The sequence below is a fragment of the Micromys minutus genome (genome assembly GCF_963924665.1).
Source record: "Micromys minutus genome assembly, chromosome: 1".
NCBI lineage: Eukaryota > Metazoa > Chordata > Mammalia > Rodentia > Muridae > Micromys > Micromys minutus.
In genome coordinates, this window is record NC_137969.1 from 18,313,885 (window position 1) to 18,333,170 (window position 19,286).

Genomic DNA, 19,286 nt, shown 5'->3' on the forward strand with positions numbered 1-19,286 from the left:
TTTCACATTTATAACTGGCACTGAGCTTGAATGGTTAAACACGAGTTCATTTATTTCAACACGTTTCCTTCAGGGGTGGCTAAGTGCCCTTTGACTCTATTTTCCAAAGAGAAAAGTCATATTAATGATTTGAGACCTTCTTTTACTTTTGTAACATCTTTGAAACACCTGTATGCTAGCATTAATATTTTCAAATTGTGAGCAAAACTCATAAGGGATTATCAGCCCATTATGAAAGACTCATTTCTCCTTATATTTTTCCTTTATTCTAGGATCAACTGCCTAGGACTGCAGCAGCCGCTCCACTGCATGTCAGAGCTGCAGCTTGCTTGCAATAATTGCTGCAAACAAGCCAGAAATGTGGCTAATGTGGCTCAGGGCATGTCCAGACTTCTTTATAAATAAGGACTCACTGTGAAGGGCTGACTCAGCAAATGATGTCTGATCTTAGCTGGCTCTAGACAAGACTCTCTTGACCTGTCTCCCCATCTTCAAACTGAGAATGATAGATAGACTGGTGGGTGGTGTTGAGAGGGTGAAATAGCACATGGAAGAAGTAAGGCCCGGGATGGTTTTGGGAAGCCGTGTCACGCGCAACAGCAGCCTAGCTGACGTGTAACCTTATGAACGAATCCCTGGCTGACGAGATGGTGTCAGTCTTTCAGAATAGTTATGTACAGTTCACAGATTTTAGTGCTAAAGCTTGCTCTCCTGCTTTAGATGGTAACCAGTGTCCGGACTCAGTAGGACAGCCTCTCAGCTCTCCTTCACAGGGCTTCTCAAAGCCGTTTCTCTGGTGACCCAATCTATGCTACCAATGGACTAATGTTTCCAAGTTTAGGTTAAATGATTTACAGAAATAAATTAGTGTCTGGATTTTGGTTTTTAAAAGTGAAAACTAGCTCTTAACTAGCACTTCCTGTCATCAGCCAGTTTCTCTAAGGATCTATGGACACTTGAAGTCCTTACTAACCCAAAGACTGGCTGGCACTCCTTCCCAATGTTTGAGTTTGGAAAACTTGCACAGAGGGAGATGTTTGCCGGAGATTACGGCAGACATGTGGCTTGGCCCCAAGCACTTTGTCCTGGGCACAAGTTTGTATAAACTGCCTCCATAGGCAGCTGGGACTTACTGGCTGATAACAATTCTTGACACAGCTTTAGAATCACATCTATACTTTTATGTAATGCCTTTAAAGTTCACAGAGAAATTTATATTTCACAGATATAATATTAATAGTCAAAGGGAAATAAGTGTTTGAGCCATATTATGGTGAAAGCACCTACTAAGTAATAAGTAAGAAACAGATGACTTGCCGGGGTGTAACTTACACGTTTGTCAATGTCACCATGCTGAAGCTGAACAAAGCGAGCGCTGATGGCAGCAATGTAGCTCTGCTGATTGGAGAACGCAACTCGCCCAGCACCTTTCGGGTATTTTAGTTCTGGATCTGTATCGATTCCTGCGTAACATACACCACCGTACAGCCGGTCCATGATCATAGCAAGTTCCACTTCAAAGAGAAGACATTGACGGTGAGTAAATCTAGAGACCGCTAACACAAAGCAGCCGTTAGGACAGCCTGGGAGCCAGAGCTGTGCACACGTCAGCAGGCATTCTGTCACCGAGAAAAGCAAAACAAGGAACCCCCAAGCCACTTGCTTCCTGCAAAGTTGGACTCATTACCACCATATGCACTGTCTTGTGCTCTGGTGTACAACGTGTCATGGTCTTTTATTAAAGCCTAACTCTTTTATCGGCGTCTCTCTCATTCACTCTTTTTCCAGAAGGGCATGGCTTTGCCTACCCTCCCTTCTGAAATGCAGTGTTTCTCTCACTCGTTCCACCTGCACGGGTCTCCTCTTCTATAGGAAAATCTTGTCCTCTCTGACAGGCCGTGCTGGTGGGAGAACACTCAGCATGGTGTGAGGCCAGACTAGCTCAATCATTCTGGTGACCAATGGGCAGCAGATCGGTAGCCAGACTGTCCTCACATCTGTCTGTACACCTTAACGATTGGCACCCTATGACTCCACTCTAACTGTTCTTGTTAAGATCGACTTGCCCTCTGGGTAAGTCCAGTGCTCAATCTTCCTGCAGGCAGTCCTGCTCACAGCTAATCTATTTCCTAGTCTGGCAATATTTTTCCATTCTGCTGACAATTCACTTCACTAGTAACTTCCTACTCTCACTTTTCAATGTCAGAACACCTTAAGGTTCCATCTTGGTACCTTTGTCTACACCGTTTTAGTGTCTTCATTCTCTGATATGTATTGAAGTACCACCTGTGATTGTACCTTTACGATCCTGAATTTTACATATTTGTGGAATCTGAGTTCCAAACTCACAAAAGCAACTGTCTACCAGAGACCTTGTGATCTCACAACACATAGCATGCTAAAGGACCACACAAAACACTATCTTCCTCTATTTCACGAAACATGTTCCAATGAGTCTTTGCTGACTCAACTGTGAAAGAGACAGAGGCTCAAGTTACTGAGTCAAGATTTCAGACTTCATCACTTCCTCCACCATGCAGGGCGTCCATGGAGCTGCTTTTCAGAGCACAGTGAGGAGCCAACCTGCCCACTTCCCTCAGTCATACTCGGTTTAAAGGTCACCGTCATCTTTCATCTGGTTTACAGAAACAAGCCTATCCCCTATCCGTGTGTCTTTCATCCTTCCTCTCCCATTTATTTCCAAACCACTAGAAATAATTATTTTTTAAGACATCATAGTAGACACCGCATGGTTTAACTGAAATTTCTACTTCAGACTTCTGAATGGGGCCATGAACTTCTGTTGAGAACCCAGACACCATCACCCTTAACCTACCCTCCTCTGCTGTTTCTCACAGCTACCTCCAAGGTAAACAACTATCCTGCACCTTCAGACTGAAGATGGGATTCAGCCTTCTATCTTCTACCCAAATATTCAAGTATCTGTTTACCTGGTTCTCCACTGCCATACAAGAGACCCTTACACACATTTACTAAGACCCTGTTTTCCCTCATACATAATCAGGTCATGTGACCTTTCAAAAATACATGTGATTATGGCTCTCTTTTGCTTAAACACTATTATTCTAGGGATGCATATCAATTAGTCCATTAGACTTGCATGATCTAACTTCGATCGGTGTTTTTTAATGTTTTTCTATCTCTCCTATTGATCTGTTCATCCCCAGGTCAGCCACTCGACTTTCTACAGTCCTTCCATGAATTTACTCTGCTCTGCACTCAGGAAACGCTGCCTGAAGGGTTTGGAACATTTGTCTGCAGCACACTTTTCTTAATGGTCCCGTTGCTAAACTCTAGACAATCATTTTTATTAGCTCATACATCTTTTAGATATCACATCATAGCATATTCTAAACATAAACATACTAAACACACACATACACACATATAGACTTCTATTCCCAATCATCATTCTTTACATCTGCCATCAAATTCTTTAAGCATCTACATGTGTGAATAGTTAATTCATATCTCCCTGACTTAAAGAGGCTGCTTTCAGATGGTGTGATACCACATAGAATGCATATGTAGTAAATTTACACATCTATAACTATATCCTACTGGATGTCCTTCAGATTTTTGGTTCCTGGTTACTGAGAAACAAACCTTTATATAATTCACTCATTTAAAATTCTAATTTAGTTAATAATTCAAATGCATAAAAATACGTACTTCCATAGATTCCAAAGTCAAGAAAATGAGAATCCCAATATTTCTGATTTAGAGATTCTACTTACCAGCCCTTAATGGCCTAGGAACACCTCCAACAAAAATTGTTTTTCGAGGATCCAAAGGCTGAGAACCATCCATGACGAAATCACTATCACTTAAATTCCAAGGACGGATTTGAACCTATGGAGAAAATTACATTTGGTCTCACTCCTCTTACTGTTTAATTTTTTTAAATGCAGTCTTAAATTTTTAAATGGTAATTTAAACATACTGATTTGAAAGCCTGCCTTGGTAGGGCATGGCTCCTGTAGAGGCACTTACAGGCTTGTCTTTGATGGTAGGGCTGGAGACACACAAGTAGAGCTTTCCATCTTCCTCGATGCAAGCGTCAATGAGCGCCTGGACTGAGCTCTCTTCTTGAAAGAGGAGGAACGCATAGCCTGGAATAACCATGAAAAGGATGTACATGTCAAACAAGAGACTTTACCTCAATTAAAGTACTGTTAAAAAATAAATACAGCCCATCAAGTAGGTTTGGATCATTCTGTTTTCCACAGGAGAACACAGACATGGCACACACACAGACTTGGGTGTGGAAGGGGAGGAAGAGGGAGAAAGACTGATAGCTCTGACAGGTCCTATGGCAGTCAGTGTACAGTACCACAGTCCAGTCCGTCAGACAATGGTGATGGTGAGGTCAAGGTGGACTCAGAACTCAAAGCTCTGATGCAGTACAAAAGTGCATCATTTGATACAGTATTTGATTACATTAAAAAAATCTTCAAGTCATTAAACATACCTGCACCAAGAGAGACTTCCATAGATAAGACTATGCAAGATTAAAACTACACTCTATTCATTTATAATTGGTAGAAAAACTATAAATATTCTTGAAAACAAACACTTTAGGGAGCTAATTTTGATATAAACCAAGTTTCAAGGGACTATAACTATTCTATAATAACCAACCTCTAGACCAATATACTAAAAAACTGTTTAAAGTAAAATTTTTAAATTTTGTAAAGTTTAATATTTTAGTATTATTTAATTTTAGAATATCTTCAAGTTTTATATTTTAAGTTTATAATACTTTGCTATCAGGAAAGATATAGCCATCAGAATAATTAAATGATATGTATACACGAACACAAAACAGAACAAAAAGCATTAGGCAATATTCCAGGACAGAGGCACCAGAAGCTCATGACAAGAGACCCCTAGAGAGACGCAGCAGAGCCGAGCACAGGCTTGGAGGAGGACGGTACTCTGCTGCCTGACCTTCCGAGCGGCTGGCTGGGTTTGCTCTGTCCCCACCAGTGAGTGAGTAGGTAGAGAGGGACCTTCTTTCCCTGAATCCCCACAAGCATTTGCTGTCTTTTAAGTTTTCCTGATATTCATTCTTATTAGGATGAGATGGAATCTCACAGTAGTTGTAATTTGCATTTCTCTGACGACTAAACTGTCAAATGCTTTTAAAATGATTTATTGGCCATTCGTAGTTTTATTTGTAGAAATAAATATATTTCTTCAGTTCCTAAGTCCATTTTTGGTTGGGTCATGTGCTTTCTTTCTTGTTGGTCTATTATTTTGAATCTCTGAATATTCTAGGTATTAATCCACGTCACATGTAGAGTTGTGAAGATTTCTCTCCTGTTCAGTAGGCTGCACCTTCACAGGGCTCTTCCCCTCACTGTACAGCTTTTCCATCTCATTAGGGCAGAGCCTATCTGCAGGGTACGTGGGGTCCCACAGTCCTTCCACATGCCCCTGCCTTGGAATGTTTTGCTAATTCTGCTGGCAGATTGTTTTTTTTATAAAACAGGAAGTTTAAAAACAGTATTTGATAGTGAATTAAAAATATCAACCAGTTACTTCCCCAATGCCGTGTCATACTATCATCTGAACGCTTGCACTTAAATAGTTTTATTTGTATAAAATATAAATGAATCATTTCATGTGCATCTTGACTCGACATTGAAAATACTGTTCTGTAAGTGTGAATCCACATTCCTTATAAAATAATGCTTTAGGCAGAGAAATATTGAAATGTATATTCATCCGAACTTATTAGATCATTAGAAAATTGTCCATCTCCTTGACTCTTAAATGGCTGCAAGTAAACTAGAGTAGTTCTTACTCTGCCTCGCTCAGCTCAGGCTGATGGGCTCTACAAAGTATTAGCTTTTTAAAAAGTTCATTTCCTTATCTGTGTATATGCGAATGTCAGAGAACAACTTTTAGGAGTCAGTTCTCCCTTCTATCTTCATGTGGGTGTAGGGAGAACTCAGGCTGTGGCAAGAGCCTTCACTGGGTAGGCCGTGTTCCGGGTCCACAAGTCACTAGCATTTATAGGAAGGTACTTAAGGTCAGTTCTAAATGTAAGCCCCAAATTATTGACATTATTTCCTTTGCAAATATTAATAATACACCTCTTACCTTTTGGTGGAAAATAGGACTTGCTTTCTGCTTTATGGGGCCAATCTACTACCAAAGGTCCAAATCTTCGGAAGCTGGCAGTGATCTCATCTTCGGAGAGGACAGAATGTACATCACAAATTAGTTCCAAAGATTCGCTCCAAGAAATTCCATATTTCTAAGTACTAGGAAAATTTAATGTCTGAAGTATTTTGAACAGCTTAAGTATATTGTCAACAGGAAAAATATCTAATGCTCTTAATTAAAACACCATATAAAATGTAGCCATTTTCATCAAAATAAATTCATTTTAAGCAGCACACAAACTAACATTTCACAGTTCACAGTATTGATGGCTTTGTAGTATACTCCATCATAACTAGCATTAGACTGAAACGTGCCATTATTATCAAGTTAACTAAAACAACCATTGGTGTTCACAAGTAAAACCAGGTTTTTGTTGGGATAAGGTGTACTGAAGCAAGACTAGCTGAACTGTCAGTTACTAAATCAAGACTAGTAGGACTGTTAGTAAAATACACTAAGGTTAACATAAGCCAGATAGTTTCACTGAAATTCAATACCATACGGTCAGTTAACGTTCTACTCTAATATATGTTAGCATATGCAGGATACATTTACACATGTACAAACAATACTAAAAACTAGCTCCCAATTTAGCAGTATCTCTCCGTGGGCTACTAACAAATGGGGAGATTTTCCATAACATTACAAAAATACTTTAAATATTTTTTAACTTTTATCTTAAGTAACTTTTCTTTAATGCATATTTTTACACATTTACTATCATTTTCATAATACTAATTTCCTATCTTATGTTCTGTTTCTACTTCCTTATTGGATTTTATACTGTGTGTCTCTATCTTTAAGTAAACTAATATGACTAGAACATGGTGTAACGTTATATCAAAACAGACCTTAAAGGTACTTGTTCAATTATCTTCATGTTTCATCAGCTCAAAACTACATTTTACTCTGTTGGGTTTTTTGGTTTTGTTTTATTTTTGGTTTCTGCCTGTTTTTAAAACAGGATAAACTTACCTTCATCAATATCTGGAGGAAGCCCACCGACAAAAACTTTTCGAGAGAAGCGTTCTATTCGTTCTCCATTTTGATGAGCTGAGTAACATGTTGGTGAATTTAAAACACCAACTTGATCACTGTGACCATCATCCAACAAGCTATCATCGATCGGAAACAGGGACGATCGACCTAAAATGTAACAATAAATACAAACAATCTCAGATTACAAACTAAGACAGATAGACTGGTGACAGTACCGAGAAGTGACCGCAGTGACTCACAAATAGTCACTGAGCTGCGGAAGTAGATCAGGAGCAGATACTCACCTGATAGATGAGGCCCTAAGTCCAATCCCAACCAAAAGAAAAAAAGAGTCCCAATAACTACAGCACATAAACAATACATCTACTAGCTCATTTCACATTTCTATGGATTGCAGAACGAAGCTAAGGTATAGGAAACACTCAGGCCTGAATGTACAACAGGATTCTTTAGAAACCGGTGATAGAAAGGAAACAGGATTAAGTCAAATAGATAAGAGGACACAGAGCGAAACAACCAAAGCACCAAGAAAGCAAGATGCTGCAGTAAGCTGTAAGCTGCACTTCTCTATATTCTTGAGGTAAGCTGTCATCTGTGACAGTCACATGCACAAGTGCAGAACACTGTCTTAGGATTCTAGTTCCTGTCTAAGCCCACTGCACAGGACATGTCCAGTTCACTTGTGAAGTAATGCTCATGTTAGACGACCCGTATGTTCACACAAAATAAAATGACCTGGTAATATAGTACCTTTATCCTCAAGAAATACACACACACACACACACGCACGCACGCACGCGATATAACCACTTGCAGAAAACTGCCTGCATTCAGGAGCCCAGAAAACAAAAGTAACTTTCTATGACCAAGGAAGACAAAGGGAAGCATAGATTAAGTGAGGATCCAAACTACAAGAAAGGCAGGAAACTGAGGACGGGAAAAGAAAGAGAAACAACAGTGGAAAAAAAAGAGCCAAAGAAAGTCACATGGTGGATGAATTTAAAGGAGCAAATGTCAAACCCAGGTACAAGAGGGCATGTGGTAAAAGTACACAGAAGCTTCAAGTGCTGCTTGGGTGACAAACACGCAGGAAGGTGGGGGCAGTACAGAAGAGTGACCGTCCCAAGAACAGCGTGTTATACAACTGAAGAAAAGCCCAGAGCTGTGAGGAAGACGGCTCCGCAGCACTCGTGCACGGGGCTTCCATCACGGAGCGGAGGACGGGTGAGAGACAACGCAAAACAGCACCAGGAGGGAGGGAGACAAAACAACCACCGAGCAAAAAAAAAACAACAGTTTCGAGAAATGAAAATTGTGTTTGAGGCTATCTGCATATTTGATGGTGGCAGCTTTTACGAAGCTGTTTGGGTGTCACATGCAATCAGATGTTGTCCTGTGCACATTTAGTACAATACAGACATCAAAGGAAGCCTAGTCTTCAGAAATGTATTATAGAAGAAGCAATGTTAATGATGCAGCCAAGCTGTTCACTGAAGATTAAATGAAGGGTATACTTTTAGGGCAAAGAGACAAGCATACATTCTATATAATGTGCACCATATTCTAGAAATACTTAAAAACTACTAACATGTTACCATGGTGATGTGATATAAATAAAGAAAACTAGGAGCATGGCATCCTGTGGAGAACTGGCTGGGGAAGGAGGGATGAGCTACACACCTGCGACAGTGAGCAAGACAGTCTAAAATGGAGTCCCCAGGAAAAATGTCACACCATGCTACAAAGCTGAGAAGCCTCCATGAACCCCTAACCTCGTCCATCAGACAGCATCTGAGAGCTACAGAGACATCTCTCAGTCTGCTGTAACATGCTTACTGACACAGCAATAGTAGCAATCGATTATGGAAAACTCGTTTCTTCTGGTCAAAAAGATGGCATCTCTGGCTTGTGTGGAGATCTAACTCTCCAAGCTATCCAAAACATAGCCAAGGTAGCCTAGTTGTGCCAGTCAATCGTCTGGCCAAAGTCCGCCTCAGAAGGTAGGTGTACTATAGACCAGGCTAAAGAGACTGGTGGAACAACTCTTCAATGACATACTTTTCCTTCCCAGATCCCTTGCCCTCAAGCACAGTCCTTAAGGGATGTCATCAAGTTTGGCTGTGTCTCAGAAAGGTGTAACTCCATTTTCCTTCCTTTTCCAATGCTTACCAGACCCTAAGTATGCCTTCTCTTGTAATTCAGGCTTCCTTGCTCTTTCTTTAAGGCATCTCTCACCACCAAGTGCTTATCCACGGTGTAGTTGACCTTATGCTGCATTAACCAAAGGTCCTGGCTGGTTACTTCCTCTCATCTTCTTCTCTTACTCTGGGCAGTTGATGAGATTATGGCTTGGCTTCTCTGAGGGTTCTCTTTTAAACTCTAATGAAATTTTCCTCTTTGAATAAAATTTGGTTTTGCTTGACTTTAAAATTTTTCTTGCCTTTTAATTCTCTAATCTGCAAAGAAAACATACCTACTCCTGCACCCCTACACGGTACCCCTGCCTGATTATTACCACCAGTTTACTTGACGTTCTTCAGTTCTGTGACTATGAAAGCCACACAAAGTCTGCCACACTGGACCCATCAGTGGAAGCAGTCTGAAGTAGTGTTTCTGGGCTGTGGCCATTCATACTTGATTCCCACATAAACTTTCTCTTCTTCCTTTTTAGGTAGGAACTGTGTTCATTGCTGATGCTATATATGCAAATACATATACTTACACATGTATGCATGTGTGTGTGTGTGTGTGTGTGTGTGTGTGTGTTAGATATAAGTGTGTAAACTTTATGAGCTAAAGTAACAGAAGAAAGATCCTAAAGGAAAACGGAATTACTCAACAATTGTTATGAAAGACACCCATTCTGAGTAACTATATTAATTTGAATTTCTAAATTTCCTTTGCTATAAGAAATAAGGGTCAATGAGACATAAATGTTGATATTTTCTTTGAGAGTAATAGAAAAGAATTCTTCAACTTTAGATTATAGGTCAAATGTCCTGTCTGTAAATCACTTGGTCCAGGGATGGTTCTTGTTTTGCTATTTCTTAGAATTTGTATTTTCAGATTAGGGTACTCAGCCTATCCCTCCTTCCTATCTTCATTCTCTTCTCCCTTTCTTCCTTTTTTTCTTTAATTAAAGCAACACCATCAATATCTATTATTACTATTAACTGTGCATTAATTAATTGCCCAACTTATTTAACTGAATAACTCTACATTTTATAGAAAGTAAGATGACTAGGGAAACAACTGCTTAGATTTAGAGAAATTGAAATGACTAATCCAGATGCTAGACTGAATTTAGACATACTAATAGTGCTAGTATTTTGACCACACAATTTCATTTTCAAGTATTTTATACAAACTTAACAGACAATAAATACAATGTAAAAAGTCTAAACGACTTTTATTTTGATTAAAAAAAGACATAAAAAATATTTAGACTCTAAAGAGAAATAAGAGGTGACCTAAAGCAACTTAAGATTTGTATGAACTACAACCTGGTACCTATACTTCAAAGCAAATGCGTTGTTGCGAACAGTCGATGAGTGACTGAGTACTGTGTTCCCTGTAACTGTACACACTGTGAACTGTGCATCAGCCAACGTTCAGCTGGACAAAGAGTGCAATGAGAACATTTCCCTCACTAGCCACAAACACTAGACTCTCATTTTCTCAAAAACAGTGATAGCTGTATTTCAAAAGGTTGATAAATAAATAAACTGATGAATGTAAATCCTCATTTAAAAGAGGAAGTAACAGAATATATAGGTCACTGACTAAAACGATAATCCAGGTTCATCACTTTGGTCATTAGAAAACTCAAGCTGGGTGCATAATAATGTGGTATTTTGGTTCCTTCTGCCAATCAATAAAAATAAATAATTGGTAGAATCTATAATTAGTAATTTGGATACTTTTAGTAGGAAATTCTTCAGTGTCCTTGCAACAATTATAATTCAGGTTACACATTTCAAACTGCTATTAAAAAGGATTAGAAAATACATAGATGCTGTTGCTGTTGCTATATAATACGATAACAGCACTGGATTCTGAGCTTGGCTGTCTCCCCGCCCCAACCCATGGACCTGTGGACAGTATGTGTGCAGCACATATGTACATGTCAGAGAAGATGATGAGGATGCTTTGCTAACATCCTCAGTCACTGTTGCACTTGATTTTCCAGGGTTTGAACTTATTCTGGAACTTCAGAACAAACATTTCTCAACATGACAGTGTGAGGGTATGGGAAGAAAAATGTTTGCATGAGTTAATCATTTTATAGATTGACTCTAAACAGAATTCTTCAATCTTTATAAATTATTCCATAATCTTATTACTAGAATATTACTGTAAAACGTAAAAAATATGAAAGCACATATATTTAAAGTTAATGGGAATCTGAACATCCTTCCTACTTTCTAGGATGAAAGCTGTAAACGGCCTCCAGTGTGGCGCAAGGACTTACTCTCTAATTATCAAGACAGAAGGGGATAGGTTCAGGACTGGACTCTCTTGAGTACCACCAGTTAGAGCAAGCAGTCCCTTACTTGGTATGTTCTTCCAAAGAAAGGAAAGAACTACAATTTAATGTACAACAATTCTATGAAGAGATTTTTGTCCCAATAATAATTTTCCCCTTTTCTTACAAGATGAAAGATCCAAGAAAATCAATAGTAGGCTAGCAGTTTACATCTTTGAAAATTAATTTCTAGGAATATTTCCATTAAAATTAAATTTATTGAAATTTTATTTTCTTTAAACATTCATATGACAGGACATAGTTTGCATAACCATTTCTTCGGGGCTGTAAATTAAGTTTTACAAGCAGTACATTCTGTGCTGTGACTACTTAACTCTACTGTCCTGTATCTCCAAGGTGACCAGCATGGGAAAGAAGCCAACAGTAGATAATGCCAGTGCAGCTATGGAAGCTCACACTACTTAGAAACAGCAGGCTGTGCCCAGAGGCCATGGCCAACTAACCCTATGTGGAGCTACTCCACTCATGTTATTTCATATTTCAGAGATTTTTGTCCTTTCTCTAATGACTATTAGAATTATCAAAGATGTGGAAGGCAGAACACCAGTATACTCCGCAAGATTATTGGAAGGAAAATGTTGGAAATAAATAATATAGTTTATATTAAACCATTACTAATTCTTTGTATATAGTGGCACGTAAATCTAAATGCGAATATACCAAACATCATCAGCTGAACTTCCAAAGCTGGCTCCCTCTAAAGTTATTTCTCTTATCTTTTCATCCCAATGCAATATACCAACTTTTGGGTTAACTGCTCTCCCTCAAATGATTCCTTAGTACATTAATGAAAATAAGTTCTTATTTCTATTATTCAAATAGTCCTGTATGCATTTTTATTTTTCTAAAAAATAGCTGTTTACTCCTCTATCAGGACAGACTGAGACACAGAAATAGAACATTCTGAGTGACAGGGCTTAAATAATCCTACAGGCCTCCTAGTACAATGCTGACCTTTGTCCAACCCAGAGCAGTGTGTTCATTCTCAGAATGAAGCAACACTAGGCAAACCAGCAACTACAAGAAAAAGGCAATTTCCTGATGCACAGAGCTTCAGTGCGCCCTCCTCTCCTAATGCTGCACAACGGTCCACGGCCCCAGGCTCCTGACATTCAGACAAAGCTATCTCTCGCTCATTACTTTCAGTATAATTACACTTTGATCATCCCAAAAGTACATTTCATAAATCAATACCTACAGCCAGCTTGAGTTAAAGTTCTTGTTAACATTATTAAGGAACTGAAATATATCAAAGTTATTTATTTTGGCAGTTCTTTGATTTAACTACAGCCAAGTGGGAAGTCTTTAAAACAGAAAGTGCTGCTCTTTGCTGCACTGAAAGGTCAGGCAAAGGAGGGAAGGAAGAAAACACGTCTAAAATCTACTGGTCAAGGGCGTCAGGCTGCCTTCTGACATCTGATGCTGTTCCTCCTGCACAGCATCGGAACAGCAGACTTGGGTTTGGCCAGTTGCACCAACTCATTCTGACACATCTCTCATGAACAGAAGTGTTATTCTAACCTAAAAGAATGACCAACAGGGACACACATTTCACCAGCCTATCAAACTCCAGCACAAGTTTATATTGGGGGACTGACTCCTGGTGGTTAGAAGGGCTGGAGACTGCTAAGGTATCCGAGTGAGGGAGAATGAAGAGAAAGCAGGAAGACAGCCAGGCTGCTGTCTCTATTCCTTTTTGAAGCCTTTTTCTAGTGTGCAAGTTTTTCTTATAAAATATTTTTCTTTTACTTACCAAGCTAAGGCACTTCCGAATTCAAATGACATCCCATAGCAGCTAGTTTCAGTGACCTTCCGAAACAGAAGTGCAGCCGTGCCTTTATGTGCTCTCTAAAGGACTACAACTCTATTACAGCCATGGTGTACAAATCTGAGAAAAAGGTGGCCGGAGCGCCCAGTTGTTGTGGAGAAGCTGCTAGTTCAGGACAAGAAAATATGGAGCCTTACACCTTATGCTGAGGCAGCTCTGAAGTGGAGCACCTCTCTTTACAGCTCACGAGGGGAGACACGGCTAGGAAGGCAGCAAGTCCCTCTCTGAGCAGCAAGAAATGAAACATCTACTTTCCTTCCTGTATCACCGTCCGCAGTAACTGAGCTGAGCTAGAGTAAGAAAACCACTGAGTTTGATACCCTGCTCTTAAAATTCTAGCACACTGTATTTATATCCGAGTATGCCCAACTGACTTAACACATACTACTCGAGATAAAACATAGGAAGTATCTGATATGAGAAGAATTCTGAGCTGCTCTATCATTTTAAATTCACCTTAAAAATCACAGATTGGTAAATATTTTCCAGACAATCAAAGTTCAAGTTATCTAGAGCACAGATCTGAAAATGCAGTGTAACCTTCCCACTCTCTTCCAACTCACCAACAGCCTTTAGAAAATTACTTGGCCTCCGTATCCCAGTTTTTAGAAACCTAAAGGACCCAAAGATTCAGTCAAGTATTTGGAGAGTCAAGACCCCAGCAATGAAGTGAAATTGATACATGAAAAGGGAGCTACATAAAATACCAGCATTGGCTGTCAGTGCTGATAACTGGATTTGTCTGTGTGTCTGGAGAATGTATTATCAACAAGAGGATACTACCACCTACGTGTCAAACACAACCAAGGCACAGGGATTACTATCTTCCACGGAAATTCAGAGGGAAGAGCAAACACATGGGATTCAGTGTGCAACACTCTATTTGATCAGGCTTGGCTCACTGTGACACTCATGTGGCTTTGCTTCTTTTCATGCTACCTTCCCTTTCTTTCAGCTTCTGCATGTGGTAAAGGCCAAGCAGAGGTTGCTGCCACAGGTGTCCCTGCTTCTCCAGGGAGTTCAGTAGTAGCCCCATATGACAAAGCCTTGAACCTTAGTAAGAACACTCAAGGAAACCCTGTCATAAGGGAGAGGTGGGAAGGGAAAGGGGTTTGCAGGAGGAGAGAAAGGGGCTGATCAGAATCCCAACTTCACAGAATTAGTGACAGAACATGGGTTCTGTCAATGACGACAGTAATCTACTTATTCAGGAGTCATTTTCAACTGAGTCAAACGAAACCCTGGGTCATTGATAAGACAATTGGTTATAGAGTAGAAAATCACATCACATCTCACTCTGGTTAATACTAACTTATTTCTTTAATATACAACAGCCTTAGCTTAGAAGATACAGACATAATTTTTAATAAGAGTTAAAAATTTGGACAGCTTAAGGAGGACAAATTTTACCAACTATTAGTATAAAAATACACTCTTAGAGGTTAAGAGTTAAAATCTGAAAGTTGGTAGGGGCTTACATCAACATGTGATTCTTTGAGTTTTCAAACATTGTATTAAAAAATTCTGAGATCAGTAATTATGACATTGATCAACACAGCTCAATTAGAAACAGAGGAACTATAGCAAACAGAAAGGAATTACCTCGTCTTCGCCCATAACTCCTTGCTGCATGTAAACAAAGGACAAATTGTAGAATGTTAGAACTAAAAATAAGCCCACACATGCAAGTATCCGTGATATGAAAATCTATGTGGGCATTTACAAAATGTTACTTTAAGACCGTCAGCACTTTAACTGCATATTTTACAAAGCACTTATACATACACATTCATGAAGATATACATATGATATGTCAGATATATTCTTTACAAGTATTTTATACATATGCCATCTGATTCACCTAAAGCTGAAAATTCAGACAGAAACATCAATTTATTTAAAACTCACAAATACTTGTTTCACCTAATCATAATAGAAATATTTAACAACTTATAGTTAAACAGTTCCCAAATTAATTTTCTCAAAGAATGAAACTAATGTGAATTAAATTCCTATTTTTCTTCTTTTGATAAAATAGTATGGTATATATTGTTCACCAACTACGTGGAATCAATCTACGTAGTCACCAATGCTGACAAGGTAGTACCAGAAAATGTAGATAGTCAAAAAATGTTCACTGTTACTGAGTTATGCAACTAAACCCTGTAATCAAAGCTGAGTTCAAAGCCACTTAGGGAAGCAGCCAGGCACTGCAGTTAAATGATATAAAGGACATATTCTAGTCTTCTGACATATAAGAGGTACTAACTAAGGGTCTGCCTCTAGGTAAAAGTATTCTAGTGTAAACTAAAATGACAACTCTCCCCGAATGATAAACGCTAGCAATATCAGGTAGGAAGAAGCGGGCAGCTAACATTGTTCCCAAGGGTAATGTATGAATGTGACTTCTTCACACAAAGTTCACAGTGTTGACAAAATCTTTCCCTCAATCAGCACACGCAATCAGTTTTTTAGCCTGATAATTTATATGACACAAGCAATAAACAAAATGTGAATGCTAGAAGACTAAGGTCTTCATTCATGTTTACAGTTTGGGGAAGCAAGAAAAATTCAATGTTGAATAAATCACTAATCAAATTTGTATTAGAAAAGTCCTCTCTCTAAAGTCTAAAACTTAAAGGTCAAGTGATGTACTTCACATGCTAAGTATGTTCTGCATTATGTAAGGCTTAAAGTGTATCTTGAACTGTACAGTAAGGCTTTCCTCTTAAAAATGCTGCCCTATGCTTATATGGTGCTAACTCTATAATACTGAGTCGGGAAGGGAGACATGTCATCTCTTAGTCATTTCAACTTCCCTGAAATAAGCTGGTGAGCATAAGGCTTCCACCAGTCTTTAAAGAGGACACCAGCTTTATCCCTATCACCATGGTACACGGCCACTCTGTTCTTGAGCACCGACAGAACCAAAGTCTATTTACACCTTACTTGACACGCTTTACTTAGCATGAGGGTAAAAGTAAACCAAACAAATAAAAACTATTTTTAACAAATTTGAAATCAAAACATCAATTGTGATGAGGTTGGAATGTGGAGAATAATTCTTCATCTAATAAGACACCTCCAGCCCTGTGAATTCTCTCAACTGTTGTACTTTTACATGGGACTGCTCAGTACTAAAATAGTGAAAACATATATAAATACTTACAGCATCTTAAGTTTAATGTCATTCCTAGCTTTGAGCATAATTATTTAGAAAATTCTCTTAACTATCTCATACCAGAGGAATTTCAGAAACCTATAAAGACACATTCTACTTATTTTTTGGACAAATTTTAGATTTGAAGTCTCTACATTATCAAAACTAGAAATGTGGCTAGTATATTCTGTGGGTAAAAGTACTTGCCATGCAAGCCAGAAGACTTGAGTTCAATCCCAGGAACCCAACCTGGAAGGAGAGAACAGACTCCTGACAGCCATCCTCTGACTTGCACAGGGGGGCACACATACAGCCACACCTGACACATGAAACATGCTGGGGGAGGTTCTCGAGTAAACTAGAACTGTGCACAGTGAAGCTCCACTATGTGGAACAGCTCCTACTCTTGTCATGGGAACCACCATTTTGGTACCACTGCACTACAAATGATGGGTCTACCACTTGTTTCTATTGATGTTTTTATGTGGAGTTCTGGGGTTTGAACTTTCAAATAAGAATATTATTTCAAATTATTTGTTCTTCAAAATATGTTTTATAAAGAAGTTAACTTTAATTCTTCATGGATTGCTGGTACTCTTGATGTACACAGGAGGCTCTGAGGTAGTTTGAAGACTTTCATACAAAGGCCTATACCATTTGGGGTAGGTTACCAATGACATTATTTAGGCTCTAACCAGACAACAAACAGGAAACAGAAAAGCTGTTTGGAAATGTTGTGTTCTTAACTACTGATTCTTAGCTCAGCCTAGCTAAATTACTTCAGCATAGGAAGAAAAACATGAAATCAGCTAGAAATAGAAGTTAAAATTCTGTGGGTGAGAAGCTAAAGCAAGTGTTTCTCTAACATTAACAGGGCAAAACTAAAAAGAAAAATACCCATGCTCCAAGTGACCGCCCTTTTTAATTCCCACACCACCATTCACTGCATTCACTACGCCTAGTGTGAGCAGCCTCAGTATAAAGGCTTCCCATCTTTTCTCCCCTCATAACTTGATACAGTAGATTTAGAGCATCCACCTTTAGAAGTACAGCATCAGTAATGGGCTTGTTTTCTTAGCACTGAGCCTCATCAAACCAAGCTGGCCTCAAACTCACTATGCTGTTCAGGATTCATGCTTCTACCTCCCACGTGCCAGGATGACAGAGATGCACCATAGCGCCAGCCTTGGGTACATTTCCTGAATTAAAAGATGCCTATGATTCATTTCACCCCCAACATAAGACAAGCTCTTGATCATATAAGTGGTGTATATATGGAAAATAAATGCAAATTTATACTTTAAATTAGGTTGCTAATACCAGGTCCCTCATCTCATACTTAGTTCTGTCTGTTCCCCTTTTGAGTAAACATACTAATAAAAATATTTTCTTTTGGGGAAGAGGGGAGAATGCCATTCAATCTGAATACAGACAAATACTTGACATATATAACATTTTTCCTTATTACTGCAGAAAATACAGATTTCTACCACCAGTGTTATTTTTTTCCTGACATTACATATGTTAGGTTTATACACTCAAAATTATAACCATTCTATCATTCTAAATAATCAAAATTGCTGTTTTTAAACAGACTATTATCTGCATGGAATATGACTTTCTTAAACAGCTGATAAACATTAAATATTGACATGTAACAATGACTTACAATAATAGTAGTCTTTAACCATCCAATCAGCTTTATTTCAAACTAATCTGAGGAACATGGTTCATGAGAAACAGCACACTCTCTGTGATTACATTTATATGGCTTTTTTTTCCTTTTGAGGCAAGGTCTGACTATGTAGTCTTGGCTAGATGCATGAATGATGCTATGTACACCAGCTAGCCTCCAACTGACTTATCAGCTAGCCTCTGACTCCTGAGTGCCATAATTAATGTCTCCAGGCCCCAGGTTATATTGCATTTTAGATTTAAAAATTTGAATCTATACAACTGCATGTGGGTACCAGGCTTTCTCTCATGCTAAGGGACATCTGAGTAGCAGTAGCTAAGAGTTATGAGTTTGGCAGAGGCTCGCCCTGGTGCAGTGCGGTATGACTAGCATTCTGATTAACTTTCTTCCCAGATTTATTTAAAGCCTTGCATGAAAGTTCTAATCACAACACATAATTAACTCCTAAGGAGTTATAAGGCTGTTCTAATTTTCGTATATATAATTTGCATTGTATCACTATTATTTATATTGTATTATGTGTAATTAAAGAATTCAGGCCTGATGCATTGTAATCATTGATTTCTGTTAGCTACATGTATTTTCTCAAAAATACTACTAAATTTCAATAGCCATACATTTGTACCATTGGAATTTATCCCATCTACCCCATGGAACAAGGGTCTCACACTACAGCAAACTTAAGAGACTCAAACTTTTTCCTTACATACAACTTCTAATGCAGCTTCTTCCTATTGGTTTTTCTAAAATAAGAAAAACAAGATTTCTGCTTATCATATACAATACCCTTGGAATAGCTGAAAATAGTAATGTTATCTCTTCCTTATGTGAAGTAACCTCCTAGCTCCTTGCCTGATCACAG

General features: G+C 38.7%; 1 protein-coding gene across 7 annotated transcripts in view; it reads right to left on the reverse strand.

Moving 5' to 3' along the window:
• CPEB2 (cytoplasmic polyadenylation element binding protein 2) overlaps positions 1-19,286 on the reverse strand; it is a 51,207-nt gene that overhangs the window by 4,183 nt on the left and 27,738 nt on the right. For 4 of the 7 annotated variants that reach the window (XM_080932831.1, XM_080932827.1, XM_080932830.1 and 1 more), the window contains 6 exons: positions 15,171-15,194; positions 7,171-7,341; positions 6,130-6,219; positions 4,015-4,133; positions 3,759-3,873; positions 1,333-1,514 (listed from right to left, as the gene is read on the reverse strand). In XM_080932831.1, the coding sequence (XP_080788957.1) occupies positions 1,333-1,514; positions 3,759-3,873; positions 4,015-4,133; positions 6,130-6,219; positions 7,171-7,341; positions 15,171-15,194 (701 nt within the window). The remainder of the gene's footprint in view (positions 1-1,332; positions 1,515-3,758; positions 3,874-4,014; positions 4,134-6,129; positions 6,220-7,170; positions 7,342-15,170; positions 15,195-19,286) is intronic. The other 3 variants (XM_080932832.1, XM_080932829.1, XM_080932828.1) reach the window with 1 other exon arrangement.